The sequence below is a fragment of the Drosophila nasuta genome, chromosome 3, assembly GCF_023558535.2.
Source record: "Drosophila nasuta strain 15112-1781.00 chromosome 3, ASM2355853v1, whole genome shotgun sequence".
NCBI lineage: Eukaryota > Metazoa > Arthropoda > Insecta > Diptera > Drosophilidae > Drosophila > Drosophila nasuta.
In genome coordinates, this window is record NC_083457.1 from 5,434,238 (window position 1) to 5,450,309 (window position 16,072).

A 16,072-nucleotide genomic window follows, 5' to 3' on the forward strand; every position below is an offset into this window, starting at 1 on the left:
ATCAATATTTAAGGAAGTAAAAAACCAATATAATATAATACAATTGTTTCAATAATATAATGTTTGAAGATCACATTAGATCCCGTTATATGACTCAAATGTTAATTAAAATTAAATGATATTTATATATATAATATACTATACACTTAATGTCTCATTTGATCAGGTGTGAGACCTTGTTTATACACGCATATGATTCAGAAGTTTAGATCAATTCTTTATCACGGCTGATACTGCCAATATGCGATACATGTTGCTTACAAAACCCGTTCACTCGTATTCTTGGCAATCAAATGCCTTATCTGTCATTTATAGAGACATTTATTGCTGCGCTGATAGCAGCTGACGGTAAAACTGCGAATGCAGATGTATACAAAAATACGAGTCCAGTTAGTCAATGACCAAACATTGAAATGGACAACAAATTGTTGGGTATTGTTATCGCCCTACTGCTGCTTATTTGCGACTCCAGCTACAGCCAGGATGTGGAATCTCGCATCATTGGAGGCGAAGTTACCTCAACCTACTACGTGCCCTACCAGGTGTCCCTACGGAGAAGGACTAGCAGCAGCAGCGCTTATGCACACACCTGTGGAGGTTGCTTGATCAGCGATCGTGCGATTCTAACTGCGGCACATTGTGTCTACAATCGCTTGGCAGAGAATTTCCTGATTGTTGCCGGTACTGAGGTGCGCTCTGGAATGGATGGCGGTGTAGTGGCACGTGCAGAAAAGTTATTGCCCCATGAGCAATATAATGCATCGATAACCGATAACGACATAGCCTTAATCTTTGTCTCACCGCCATTCCCGGTGGGCACACATCAGAAGATAGCTACCATTCAGGTGGCCAAGGAGCGACCGGTTGCGGGCGCAGTGGCCACGGTCTCTGGCTGGGGCACAACCACAGAGGGCGGACTTGCCTCCATGCAACTGCAACAGGTTCAGGTGTCGCTGGTGGACAACGCTGAATGTCAGGCACCCTACACTTGGCGACCCATCACCGATGGCATGCTCTGCGCTGCCGTGCCCGGAGGTGGAAAAGACGCCTGCCAAGGAGACTCTGGCGGACCGCTGGTAGTTGACAATCAATTGCTGGGCATTGTTTCCTGGGGAGAGGGTTGTGCCAGGCCCGATTATCCCGGTGTGTATGCAGCCGTTCCTCATTACCAGAGCTGGATAGACGAACAGCTAGCGGCGAACCCATAAATTAACCCAGCTGATGGCGGCCATTCGGCCCTATCGCTCTGTTGTATGACCAACCAAATGTATCCAGTAAAATTTATGACCAAGAGAGTGTTCTAATCGTCGATGACCGCTTGATAAGTTTCATTTACAATCCATCGATTAGGGGCTATTTGGCATATTTCAGTCTTTCAGCCGTTGTTAAACATAATGCACGCGCCGCTCTTCATCTGCCTGGCCACCGCGCTTTTGCTGGTCTCTGCTTGGGCGCATCCTGCCCAGCAACAGGACCGCAGCTCACCCAATGGACGCATTGTGGGTGGCTATGCGACCCATGTGGCTGTGCATCCGCATCAGATTTCGTTGCGTCGCAAGGCCATCAACTCCCCACAAAATGCATTCACGCACATCTGTGGAGGCTCTGTAATTTGTGGTGGCAAGTATGTTGTTACGGCGGCGCACTGCATCATTGCCTCCGTTCCAAGTCAGTACAAGGTTGTGGCCGGCACCAGTCGTCGCAATGGTAGCGACGGAGTCATTGTCTCCGTATCCGAGATCATCATGCACGAGAAGTACAATCCTGGCACCTACGACCATGACATTGCGGTGCTCGTGTTGAGTTCACCGTTTCCCGTCAATAACTTTACCATCAAGGCCATTGAGCTGGCAAGTGAGGATGTCGAGGCGGGATCAATAAGCACCATCACCGGCTGGGGCACGACTAGCTCAGGTGGCACAGCTTCCGATCAACTGCTGGCTGTCGATGTGCCAATTGTGAGTAACGAGGTGTGCAACGAAGATTATGCCGGGCTTATCACTGATTCCATGTTGTGTGCTGGAGTGCGAGGTGTGGGCGGCAAGGATGCCTGCCAGGGTGACTCTGGTGGCCCTTTGATTGTGGACAATAAGCTGCATGGCGTCGTCTCCTGGGGCTATGGATGTGCTCATCCCGAATATCCCGGAGTGTATGCTCGAGTCTCTTATCTGCGTGAATGGCTCGACTCCAAGGTCACTTGCTCTTAAATCATGAAATACATATGTAGTAAAAAAAAATTCCCATTTGTCACATGTCATCCAAATAAATGGCCAAATTCGCGCCCATTAGTTGCGTTCAGATTTACTACACGGCTCTTATCTGGTTCTTCGATTACGGGGGAATTCTAAATCGATACGGATTGTGATTGTGTAAGACATCATTTGGACCCAATTTAGATTATTAACTCAACAGTTAACAATCTGGTCAATACAAGCTAACTAAAATTTTAATCAATTATTTGACAACACGCTATTTAGAGACCTTTCTTGCGAGTCCTAAAAGTATGCACTAATATTTCATTATTTGTGATTACTTTGATGAAGATTGATAAGTCGTGAACTTCATAATGAAACGTTCATTCATTCATATGCCCGCTACCCATAGGGTACTTAGTGACTGCAGCAATGGTATGTGACAAAGAGGGAGAGTCATCTACAATATATATGTATATATTCTCGATCAGCGTCAGCAGCCGAGACTCTGTCCGTCTGTCTGCCCATCTGTATGAACACCTAGATCTTAGAGAATATAAGAGATACATTTAATAATAATATTAATTAATATTTTTCAGTTATTGTGTTTGCAGGCAGATCAAATCTCGAATAACAAGCGTAATTTTAAAGCTAGTGTCACGAATATTAGTATATACCATAATATCTATAGCTGTGGTAATTCCTAAAATCTTGGTTGCGATCAGACAAAAATATTCGAAGTTAGTAAAGAAATACTTTTGTACGCCTACTTACTACGGAACTTAATTGCTTTGGCTGACAATCTTGTATATTTTGAACTCGATAGTATATTTTGAATGTTCTATATGTGTTCTATATATGCCAAATATATCATTTGATATATTGTAGTATTAAAAAAGCCGCGCTGTTTTGCGTTTATTTAAAATGGGTAGCGGGTATCTCACAGCCGAGTACACTCGACCATAGCTTTCTTAATTGTCTTTTTGTTATTTACTTAAATTATTTCATTGGTGATTGCTCGATCGAAATATTTTTAAATCCATATTTATTATTGGAGAAATAAATAAAATAATAAATTACGAGCATCTATTCAACTCAAAATAATTAATTACATTTGTAAATTAATATATACATACATTATAATTTAGTAAACAATGCGCGTCCAAATAATTTTAAAATAATTCATCTCTGTGTTTGTATATTAATATTTCGTACTGTGTGCTACATCAAAAATTATAACTTTATAATATTAAATTTAAGCCGACAATAGCTGAAGGCTAAGAATATTTAATATTATATCGAAAGCAAGAACCATACATTATAATCGATGATCAAACCCAAAGAATTACTAATGATCAAAAAATATTATTTTCTATAGCTTAAAATTCAGTAACGATTGTAAAAGAATATTGCAAAATTAGATCGGCAAAATACCTTTAAAGATATTTGCATTTATTTTCACAACAGTATATAAGAATTAATAACAGAGCTTTATTATTTGTTTGTGTGTAAAAAATCCACGGTCTGGTACTGTCTATACTTGGCTATAACTTCTATTACTTATGGTTATTTCAAATGGTCGATAATATGAGCTATGTGCAAATGATAAGCCTCGAAGCGATTTGATTAGTTTGAAATGTTAAAGTATCAATGACATGGATTAAGAAGCCAGTTGGTAAAGGTAAATTGTTGCAAATTAGAATTTAACGGAGTTGTTACAATTTCTAATGTTATGAGCCAAAGTTGTAAGTCTAAAAGTCTTAAAGTTTGTGCATTAGATGTTACTCTTTTAACGTAATATTTTTAATCTCTTTTGGACAAGCCATTCAGTTAACTTTAATTCAGTATTGCAACATGTTATCTTGCGGACCCTGTACACGGGACTATCTGAAATACCCGCAATTAAGATAATCGCACAAAATGCCTCAAGAAAACTGCAAAATATTAAAAATACAGCATTTGTAATTAGTTCAAAACGAGGTGGTCGCTTGTTCAGATGCGAATCACCATACGAGACATGGACATTCTTCGGATTAGCCTGATTGTGTTTATTTCAACATTGCCAACTTTTGTTTGGCTTACTGAAGTTAAACCGGAGGGACGCATTGTGAATGGATCCCAGGTGGACATAGCACGACATCCGTATTGTGTATCACTGCGATATCGACGAAGTAACGACTCGGCTTACCTTCACGAATGTGCTGGAATCATTTATTCTGAGCGAGCCGTGGTGACAGCCGCACAATGTTTGGCTGATCTGACGGAGGACACGAAATTAATTGTAGTTGGTGCTGCGAATAAGCGAAATGGGACAGATGGAGTAGTGTATCCCGCCGCAAACTGGACATACCATCCACAGTTCAATTATTATACGGCTGACTACGATATAGGAGTTGTCATCTTGGATACCCCTTTCGATTTCTCCTATTATGGAATTCGCCAGATTGGAGTACGCGAAGAACGTCCTGCGACTGGAAGAAACGCCCTGGTGATTGGTTGGGGCTATCGAGAGGAATGGGGTCCTTCTAGCCCCCATCTGGAACAAACAAGTGTACCCATCGTTGGCTCTGATGAATGTAATAGCATCTATGGAGCGGGTGAGGTGACCGAACGCATGATTTGCGCCGGAAATGTTGCACAAGGTGGAAATGATGCATGTCAAGGAGATACTGGCGGTCCATTGATTATTGACGAGGAACTTGTGGGTCTAGTTTCCTGGGGACGTGGCTGTGGTCGCCCTGGTTATCCAACTGTTTATACATATGTCGCCAGCTTCAAATCATGGATCAATGAAACTCTACAAGTCGCTGGCGCGCTATAAAAATGCGTTAAACTATCCTATAAGCGGCAACAGCTTTATCATCAAGTAGCTGTATACGATTATTGAGCGATAATTATATGTTTTTACCGAACTTCTAACGATTCTATAATAAAACCATTAGTTTATTGTCCGCTGTCGAATTGTGTTTACCATTATCTGTTGACAATGAGAGAGCAACTAGAAAAGCTTCTGTTCTCTGACAAAAGCTAGTTGTATTGGAATAAAGAGCTTTATTTTAGGCACTGTAATCATTAGTGTTTTAATCAGGTGTTATAATATTAAGTAAGAAAGCTACAGTCGAGTGTGCTGGACTGTAAGATACCTGCTGCATCGGCTATATATATATATATATATATATATAGAATATATGTATACTTTATGGGATCAGAGATGACTCATTCTGATTGTTATTTACATTTGTTGAAGGTACAAAGTTATTATACCTTTTACCTTATCGGTAGTGTGTTTTCATATTTTTTTCAGCTTATCAATAATGATTATTACATGTTTTTCATATCATAAATGAATCAATATAAATTATGTATTAGTTTTTTTTATCATAAAACAGGATTTTTAAATCTACAAATCATTGTGGAATTGCATAGTTGTACCTTAAATAAAAATTATGACATAGATCACGCTTTCTCACAACTGCTATAAGTGACTTTTTTCTGTTTATACATAACAAAATAATCTTTATTGCGATTACTGGTACTTTTGAAAATAACAGCTTAAGCGATTACTTTAATCGAATTAACAGTTGATATGTAGGGTCTTTACTTATACCCGTTATACCCGGTATTATTATAAAGAGACAACTGCAACATTTTATATTACATTACAAATTTTAAAATGTAATTACCATTGTTTTATGCTAATCAATAAATCACAAAGCAATACAAATTTTTTAGGAGCGTTGACATTTTGATATTTTGTTTATACCCCTTAGGGTATCCCTCGATTGTGCATAGTCGACTATAATTGGAATAGATAACAATATTTGCAAATTACCCGATTAACACGTGTTATTTTGTAAATTATGATACAATTAAAAGTAGAACTTTATGATTTGAGAAGTATTTATTGTAAATTCACATGCTCTATTTATTCTCAGAATTCTTCACAGAAATTCAATTTTACCCAAATTTTCACTCTGTTTGGCGGTCTCTTCGATCCAAGAGCGCACATCAGGAACGGATGCATAAACGCCTGGATAATTTGGACGAGCACATCCTGTGCCCCATGACACAATACCCAGCAGCTTATTCTCGTAGATCAAGGGGCCACCAGAGTCACCCTGGCAGGCATCCTTGCCACCGCCAGTGACGCCTGCACATAACATACGACTGGTCAGCATAATGGAATAGGCGGACTTGCAAGCTGAGTTCTCGACAATGTTTACTTCCACCTTTTGCAGCTCGCTGGCCAAATTGCCACCTTCAGTAGTTGTTCCCCAACCAGTTACAAGGACAGGAGTATCGTTCTCAGGACGTTCCGTTGCCAATTCAATTGGCTGAGCATTCTCATTATACTCAATGTCTCCGTCTAGGAATAGAAGCGCTGCATCGTAGTCATTATTAATGGTCCTGTAGTTGTCATGAATGACAAATTTCCGGACAGCAAGCTCCTGGCCAGTAGGGAAGAAGATATTGTTGGTGCCAATGTAGATCGTCAGGTTTGAAGCATCAGCTAGAGTATTCACACAATGAGCTGCGCTCACAATGGTATTTCTGTTATAAATTGATCCGCCACATCTGTGATTGCCTCGGTAACGCATGGAAATCTGATGAGGATATTCGCGAATGTTAGTTGTTTCGCCGCCAACAATTCGTCCGTCTGGCATCGGCACACCGCTGTGGAAGACGGTGTTTGCCAACGATGAACCGATTATGAAAAGCCCGATCAAGATGCGAAACATTTTTACAAACTAACATGAAATTCTTGGAGCTCACGGTTTTTATAGAAGTTAATGATTATTCAACTAACTTGATTAAAAGCGATAATGAAAACGTTATAAATCTATCTAAACCGCTTTAAGTTTAATGTTTGCCTTATCTTATCCTTATCGACAGTTGACGATTTTAATGAGATCGCCCAAAAGGCTTTAGCTGCAAAGCTTTTACCTGGGTCGTATTCGATTAATATCGATATCATCGGAATAGCCAATATAAAAGTTTCTTTAAATTTAAATTGATAGGATAATAGTTTTACTATAAATATTATATTTTAAAAAACAGATGTAGTTAGTTATTTATTTGTACCAGAGAATTTTTCTTCGCTTGCAACAAGGAAATTTTTATAAAATAAGGACGTTCAAAATTCGCTCAAAAAGCATTTCTTTTATCTAAACTTTTTCTAAGATATTCTTTATTGCCCTTTGATAGAATTTTCAGCTGAAATTTATTACCGGAAACTAATTTTTCGGAAGAAATTTTCAGAAATGCAAATTGAGTAAAGTTTTCAATGGATATTTCAAATAGATGTTTTCGTGTGAATCAAAGCACGCAGAAAAAATAATAAGGACAAAAATCATTTTGTCGTCAGCGACTTAATAAAAGAAAATTTGATTAAATTTTGATAAAACTAATTTTTCTTTGAAAATAAATTATTTATTAAATTATCATTTCTATTTGCTCTTTTTTATATTACAACTAAAACTCTATTGAGCGGTTAAAAATCAATTGGAGTACTGCCATAGGTCCTTAATATTGGGCCAAACTTTTTTTTTCGGATGCTAAAAATAAAACAAATTGTAAATATGTACAACACAAATTAGTAAGAATGCGACGGTTTCAAGTGAAATGTTGGGTGACTGTAGTCATGTCAAGACTAATCCTAATGTACATGTTGCAATTTGAACTGTAATTACATCAAATATAAAACTTTATTTTTAAGATCATATCAGCAAGGATATTTCATATACTTGTCGGAGTCTGTTCTACCGAAGTCTGTTTATTCATTATCGCGAAGCGAGTTTCGATGCTCTCACAGGCGATTCTACGAGCACACTGCCCGCTCGATCCTTTTACTGTCTACGCCATAGCCATCGAACCACACTCGGCGACAGCGTCTCGACGCTGTCGCCCCGCAATAACTGTACTTGGCAAAGCGACAAAATGCGGACAACCGACAAAGCGCAAATGAAGAATGATGCAATCTAACATGCACACTCTTAATTACGCATTGACAATGTGCCGAAACGCACAAGCAACTACGCATTGCCAAAATGCCAAAGTGCACCTACAACTACGCAGCAATGTGCCGAGACGCACGCACAGCTGCGCAATGACGTCAGTGTGTCGAATCTGCATTACTTACTCTCCGACACGGCCATTCTGACATATACACGTCCTCGTGTCTATAATAACTATCTCAATTTCAATCTCACTTTCCTCCAATTTCAATTCCTCAGAAAAACCCAGTCAAATAATCTCAAATCCATGTAGTCTTCCATAACATAACTTTACTTTAACATATCTCAGGTTATATTCTCTTATAAGCCATTTCTTTAATTTCCATTCCATTTAAACATTTTCAAATTTTACATTAATAAGTTCCTAATCCAAAGTACATACATAACCAGGCTTTTATTAGCCAACTTTTAAATACAAACAAATTAAATTGTCAATCGCCAAAAACATTGACTTCTCTTCTCTTATTATGCTCGTCCATCGCCCAAAACTTGGCTTCACGAAATCCAACAACCACATTACTCGTCCATCGCCCAAAACTTGGCTTCACGAAATCCAACAACCACAATGCTCGTCCATCGCCCAAAACTTGGCTTCACGAAATCCAACAACCACATTACTCGTCCATCGCCCAAAACTTGGCTTCACGAAATCCAACAACCACAATGCTCGTCCATCGCCCAAAACTTGGCTTCACGAATTCATCAACCATATTTCTCTTACATCGCCCAACTCTTGGCTTCTCAAATTCATCAACCATATTTCTCGTACATCGCCCAACTCTTGGCTTCTCAAATTCATCAACCATATTTCTCGTCCATCGCCCAATACTTGGCTTCACGAATTCATCAACCATATTTCTCGTCCATCGCCCAATACTTGGCTTCACGAATTCATCAACCATATTTCTCGTCCATCGCCCAATTCTTGGCTTCACGAAATCAACAATCGCATTTCTAAAGCAACTCTCGTCCATCGCCAATCACATGACTTCACGAATTCTCTTTTGTTTCAACAGACTTTTCCAATAGATTTTTCCAATAGACTTCTTTTTATGATTTACATCTAACTCTTCTGTGATTTGCACATCCGGTAGCTTTCGCAAACTTTCGTGTAGGTACTTGTAACGTCTATTGTTCTGTGTAGACTTTAAAATGCACCAGTCTCCGTCCAATACCTCGACCATCAAAAAAAGGTCCTCTGAACTGTGGGTCTAATTTTGTTTGCTGTCTCTCACTGTTTTTAAGCAACACAGAAGCAAATTATCTTAGTCTTACCCTTATCAAACTCTGTCTTCTCGCATCTAGCGACCTCCACCATGTTCCTACGATCAACGACACTAGCAACTCTACCTTCTCCAACCTTGAATGCATCTCCTCTGCCTTCATCCCATAACCAATGCAATCTCAAGAAAAAACATTTTGAATGTTAAATGAGAATCTGCCTTGACTAGAACATCCAATACAAATTGCAACCGCTAATATGCTTCAATATAAAATATTGACTATTGCTTTAGTAATATTGAAACTTCTTTTTTATTTATTTTTTTTAATTTCCGAGCATTTCTGTCTCAATCTTATCAGAATTAGCATGTAGAACGGTTTCACACACGTTCACAACTTTAGTTTTAACGATTTTCAAATTATCATAAGAAACTTCCACTAATAATCCTTGATCCAATATTTCTCTACCAATTACAATATTATTTTTCATACTAGTGTCATTTCACTTTTTTCCACTGGTATTAATAAAACAAAACAACCAAAGAACCAACCTTAAACATGATACCAATTCAGCCTGTGCGGCACTGTAAGTACTGGCGCTACCCATCCTCTATCAAGGAAAAACGCCTCTTACCAACTAACTTACAAAAAACGCTTTCTTCAAATAATGAGCGCTCAGCTCCAAATGAAATGTAATTGGAAATCTCTCACCCGCATACTCGATTGAGGCTACACCATAGCTCACAGCTCTACTCCATTTGCCGATAGTACTCCCACTTCTTTGAGACAATTAGTGGCAATGTGTCCTGGCTCCTCACATCTGTAGCAAGTTACATTCGCCTTTCCATGACGAGACTGCTCTGATCGCTACTCCTTTCCAGTTGCCGGAATTTGTACACTCATTTCAGTTTTACAGTCTTGCTTTTCATGACCAAGTTTTTCACACTGATAACATTTAATTCCCACACTTTTAGCACGCTTGGCCTTTAGTTCCCCGTTTGATATAAAACGACTTTTCTTAGCGCTGAGACCACTTGCAACTCCGCTTGCAATTCACGTCGATTGGTTACATGCGTTGTATGTACCATTCGCCGCAGACGCCGATCGAAATTAGCCATCTGTCCAAGAACCAACGCGATGGCAATTGATCGAAATTTAAATTTCGCAGCTTTGTGCACAGTATTGTCACACAACAACTCACAAGAACAGGCTAACTTTCACTATTGCTTGGACGACTGTTAAAAGATTCACAATGACGGCGGCTGGCGTCTCAGATGTCTCATACCGCTGCACAAACGATTGCCGAAACTGTTGCCAGGGTAACATATTTGACACAACCACTGGACCGCCAAGCCCTCCAAAGCTTCACTCAACACCACTATAAGAGCACTGTCACTTAATAACTTTTTCTCGCAAATTTATGTTGACCGCTGCAGACTACTGCATGGCATCCACACCAGCAATGTCTGGACTACATTCGGCAAACAGATCTCATTACTCTGTCACAACTCGCTCGCTGGCATTCTAATCAGTGCCAAAAAATTCCGATTTTGTTGCTCTATCAACGCGAAGACATCCCTTGAAGTATTTTGGTCAGGACCGAATCCCACTTCTGATGTCGGAGTCTGTTCTACCGAAGTCTGTTTATTCATTATCGCGAAGCGAGTTTCGATGCTCTCACAGGCGATTCTACGAGCACACTGCCCGCTCGATCCTTTTACTGTCTACGCCATAGCCATCGAACCACACTCGGCGACAGCGTCTCGACGCAATGTGCCGAGACGCACGCACAGCTGCGCAATGACGTCAGTGTGTCGAATCTGCATTACTTACTCTCCGACATACTTATACTTTTTTGAAAATTTGATCGAATACATTATATTGTTATAAATAAAGTTACCAATAGTTCTACCCTATTATAACTTTGTGCCGGCAGGAATGTATGTAACAGGCATAAGAGGCATCTCCGACCCTATAAAGTATATATGTACATATGTATATATTATTGATCAGCGTCAACAGCCGAGCCGATGTGTCATGTGCCCGTATGAACACGTAGATCTCAGAGACTATAAGATATAGAGCTATTATATAATTTTTTTTTTTCGACAGCATTTGTTATGCTTGTACGCAGATCAAGTTTGTTTTTTCCATTTTTGCCACGCCAACTTCCGCCTTCGCAAAAATAATAACGAATAACAAGCGAAATTTTAAAGCTATAATAGACAGAATTTTAGTATATTTTATCGTATAGTCTTTTTGATTCCTCAAAATTTGGTTGCGATCAGATGAAAGTTGTCCAAGTTATTTAATAAATACTTTTGTATGGGCAAAAACGCCTACTTACTAGGGTTCTTAGTTGTTGCGGCTGACAATCACAGCTGTAGCTTTAAAATTGCTCTTGTTATGGCTAGATCGTCTCAGCTGTTGATGCTGATCAAGAATATATATACTTTATAGGGTCGGAGATGCCTCCTTCTACCTGTTACATACATTTCCTGGCGGCACAAAGTTATAATACCCTTCTACCCTATGAGTAGCGGGTATACAAATTTATAAATTTAATTCAATAGCGTGGTTTTCCATAACAAATCGTATATCTGGTTGCTCCTTAGCATAAGCTAAGGCGTCAGCTAAAACTAACAGAGAGTAGTGAGAATGTAAGAACCTTCGTGTCGCTGCTAGGCACACAAGCAAGAGTGCCGATCCCTGATAAATGCATAAATTTCTAACAGCGTCGTTTAATACTTAAATTTGTTGGCATTATTTCGCTGTATTTTTTTTCGTCGCAATATCCAGTTGAATTGTGAAAAATGTCGTCGGTATAAGCGTTTTATCGCTAAAAGCGTAGACGTACTAAGCGGAGGCTCTTTCATATAAGTTTGTATGGGGACCAACCAAGCCATCGAGTTTTCGTCGCAATAACCGGACGGACACTATAAACAGAGTCGTTATAACCGGATTCTACTGTATTTCATTTGAATTTTGCCCATTAGTCTTTCAATCCCTCAAGTCTGAAAATGTATTTACCAATGCAAGTTTTAAGATTGTCTATAATTCACAGATGCAATAAACAATATTATATAAGCGTTAACATTTTAATATTTTGTGAATTCCCCCCCCGAAGCGGAATGTTATTCGAATAGATATCAATATTTGGAAATTACCCGATTACAATTAAATAGTAGATACATTTAAAAGTAAAACTTTATGATTTAAGAAGTATTTATTGTAAATTAGTATGCTCTATTTTTCCTTAGAATTCTTCACAGAAACTCAATTATACCCAAATTTTCACTCTGCCGGGCTTTCTCCTCGATCCAAGAGCGCAACTCAGGAACAGATGCATAAACGCCTGGTTTATTTGGACGAGCACATCCTGTGCCCCATGACACAATACCCAGCAGCTTATTCTCGTAGATCAAGGGGCCACCAGAGTCACCCTGGCAGGCATCCTTGCCACCGCCAGTGACTCCTGCACATAACATACGACTGGTCAACATAATGGAATAGGCGGACTTGCAAGCTGAGTTCTCGATAATGTTTACTTCCACCTTTTGAAGGTCGCTAGCCAAATTGCCATCTTCAGTAGTTGTTCCCCAACCAGTTACAAGGACAGGAGTATCGTTCTCAGGACGTTCCGTTGCCAATTCAATTGGCTGAGCATTCACATTATATTCAATCTCTCCGTCTAGGAACAGAAGCGCTACATCGTAGTCATTATTTAGTTTCCTGTAATTTTCATGAATGACGAATTTCCGTGCAGCAAGCTTCTAACCAGTAGGGAAGAAGATATTGTTGGTGCCAATGTAGATCGTCAGGTTTGAAGCATCAGCTAGAGTATTCACACAATGAGCTGCGCTCACAATGGTATTTCTGTTATAAATTGATCCGCCACATCTGTGATTGCCTCGGTAACGCATGGAAATCTGATGAGGATACTCGCGAATGTTAGTTGTTTCGCCGCCAACAATTCGTCCGTCTGGCATCGGAATATCGCTGCGGAGGACGGTGTTTGCCAGCGATGAACCGATTATGAAAAGCCCGATCAATATGCGAATCATTTTTACAAACTAACATGACATTGTTGGAGATCGGGCTTTTTATAGAGGTTAATGCCAATCCAATTAACTTGATTAATAGAGATAATGGAAACTTTATAAATCTTTCTAAGGCGCGTTGAGTTTTATGGTTGCATTATCTTAGCCTTATCGACATCTGACAATTGTAGGGGGATCGCCCAAAAAGCTTTACCTATAAAGCTTACTGCTAAAAATTTTTTTTGTATTCGATTAATATGGATGTGATCGGAATGGACAATATAACGGTTTCCTAAATTTAAAAACGATAAACTTGACTATAATATAAATATAATTTAGCAGAAATGGTTGTTTGTTGATTTGCACAGAATAAATTAAATTTAAGAAGAAAACTTTCGTAAAATAAAACAAAGTAAAATTCGCATAATCCTGAAACTAACTTATTTTTAAAGAGAATTTCTGGCATGAAAATAATAGGACACTTAATGTCGGGCAAAGAGATTTTTACTGTATTTGAGAAAATTTATCTTGTATTTGTAAATAATTTTAAAAATAGTAGCAATTGTATCTAAAGAATTATGAATGTTAGTGTGCATCTTGAAATATCAACTGCAATTACATAAAATATAAAAATATATATTTTAGGTCATATCAGCAAGAATAGTTAATATGGGAGTGTCCATATATTTTAATTTAAATTGTGTGAACAGGTTAATATCGTATCTATCTCACTGAAGGTAAAATTGTTTATTGATTTCAGATAGAGAATTTCGTTAAAACTTATTGGCTATAATATTTTTTTGAACAGTGTAGCCTTCGACTTTTTGTTTAGCTCATACATCATTTAATGATAATTCCACCTCTTCAAATAGTTGTCAATCAAACATTAACTTGATTGTGATTCATAATTTTTATAAGTTCGGTTGAACGAGTTCCACGTAATCTTTATGTTTTCATACGAGAAATCTTTTTAGAATTAGCTACCATATAAAATTACGATATAATGGCACATTATTTGTTTATATCGATTGTTTATTGGAAACATAAATAATCTGGGTTATTATGCCTTATCATTGTGCTAAGTTGGCACGCACCGGTAGACTATAGATTACAAATCTCTGCAGTGTTAAGTGGAACGTCGACGATTTTAATCTATTGGGAAGTTTAAGGCTTTGAATATTAGATTGCGTACAACACAGACATCTCGGTAGAATATCAAAGTTCATTGTAACTGAAATAATATGAATCAGCTTACTGATAATCCACTTGTGCAAATTATGTGACTTTTCAGTTTAAGGTTTTTTGTATCGTAAAAGACTTATCGAAGAGCTTATGGTTCTATGGTTTAATTATGGGTAAGAATTTCTCTTTAAAAGACTACCGACAAAAACCTGTTTATGGAGTTGGTCACATAAACTTTATAATATCATACCATTCCTTTATTGATATCCGAAACCATTCGTGGATTTGTCGCGATTTCGGGTTTTGCGAGGTGCGATAAGCCCTCGACTATATAAACCCTATGTCATTCGCTATCCAGCCATTTTGAGTTTACTCGTTCAGCGAAATGTCGCGTCTTGGATTAATCGTTTTGGGGCTGCTGTCCTTAGTTGTTTTCATTAATGGTGCCGCCATAAGTACTCATATTGTAGGTGGTACTGAGGCGGATATAGGTAACTATCCGTACCAGGTGTCGGTGCGTCTGGAGACTTATATGTTGCTGCACATTTGTGGCGGTAGCATCTACGCTCCTCGAGTGGTCCTAACGGCTGCTCATTGTATCAAAGGACGATTCGCTTCATACATCCGCATCGTGGCCGGTCAGAATTCCATTGCCGATCTGGAGGAGCAGGGTGTGAAAGTTACCAAATTGATTTATCATACGGGTTATAATAAAAAGACCCATGTGAATGACGTTGGCTTAATTATAACCACTGTGCCACTAACATACTCCAGCCTCATACAGCCCATTGCCTTGGCTGTCGACTCCACCAAGGCGGGCACATATGCCATCGTTAGTGGTTGGGGTAAGCGCACAGAGGACGATGAAGCACTTCCATCCCTACTACGTGCGGTTCAAGTGGAAATTATGGACACGAATACCTGTGGAGCGCAGTATTCGACCAAGGATTACACTATTACGGAAGAAATGTTGTGTGCTGGCGTTGAGGAGGGAGGCAAGGATGCTTGCCAAGGAGATTCGGGAGGACCACTGACTGTAGATGGCATTTTAGTTGGTATCGTGTCCTGGGGCGTTGGCTGTGCCCGCGAAGGTTTTCCCGGAGTGTACACCAGTGTATTGCCTCACACTGCTTGGATTGAAGAACAGGCAGCACCATACCTATAAAGAATTAACTTCAATGGGTTGATTAATAGCTGCAATCGAAGAAAGCAAACGAACAAATTATTTTACAAAAAATTAAATCTACTTTTATTCGATATAAATATATCTAATTGAGCATTACAATCATTTGTTTTAAAATTCGTGGTTGGGATCACTCAAATTCGATACTCATTTATTTAGATAGTCGTATCGATAAGTCGTTTAAGAGAACATGCTTCGAAAATGATGTGTAAGAGCTCATATTAGTTCAAATTATATTAA

The 16,072-nt window shown here is 38.8% G+C and overlaps 5 protein-coding genes and 1 pseudogene across 5 annotated transcripts; 4 read left to right on the forward strand and 2 right to left on the reverse strand.

Moving 5' to 3' along the window:
• Positions 1-367: 367 nt before the first annotated feature.
• On the forward strand, positions 368-1,309 carry LOC132791709 (trypsin eta). The gene has a single exon (XM_060800739.1). It carries the CDS (start codon positions 414-416, stop codon positions 1,206-1,208), a length of 795 nt encoding a protein of 264 aa, XP_060656722.1. The 5' UTR covers positions 368-413; the 3' UTR covers positions 1,209-1,309.
• Positions 1,310-1,358: 49 nt separating this feature from the next.
• On the forward strand, positions 1,359-2,300 carry LOC132791708 (trypsin zeta-like). Its single transcript, XM_060800738.1, has one exon. The coding sequence runs from the start codon at positions 1,395-1,397 to the stop codon at positions 2,205-2,207; it is 813 nt and encodes a 270-aa protein (XP_060656721.1). The 5' UTR covers positions 1,359-1,394; the 3' UTR covers positions 2,208-2,300.
• Positions 2,301-4,167: 1,867 nt separating this feature from the next.
• Positions 4,168-5,153, forward strand: LOC132791935 (trypsin eta). The gene has a single exon (XM_060801068.1). The coding sequence runs from the start codon at positions 4,189-4,191 to the stop codon at positions 5,011-5,013; it is 825 nt and encodes a 274-aa protein (XP_060657051.1). The 5' UTR covers positions 4,168-4,188; the 3' UTR covers positions 5,014-5,153.
• Positions 5,154-6,074: 921 nt separating this feature from the next.
• LOC132791936 (trypsin alpha) lies at positions 6,075-6,949 on the reverse strand. The gene has a single exon (XM_060801069.1). It carries the CDS (start codon positions 6,929-6,931, stop codon positions 6,134-6,136), a length of 798 nt encoding a protein of 265 aa, XP_060657052.1. The 5' UTR covers positions 6,932-6,949; the 3' UTR covers positions 6,075-6,133.
• A 5,705-nt stretch (positions 6,950-12,654) lies between these two features.
• Positions 12,655-13,925, reverse strand: LOC132788912 (trypsin delta-like; annotated as a pseudogene).
• A 1,083-nt stretch (positions 13,926-15,008) lies between these two features.
• LOC132788913 (trypsin alpha-3) lies at positions 15,009-15,944 on the forward strand. Its single transcript, XM_060796590.1, has one exon. The coding sequence runs from the start codon at positions 15,035-15,037 to the stop codon at positions 15,812-15,814; it is 780 nt and encodes a 259-aa protein (XP_060652573.1). The 5' UTR covers positions 15,009-15,034; the 3' UTR covers positions 15,815-15,944.
• Positions 15,945-16,072: the final 128 nt, after the last annotated feature.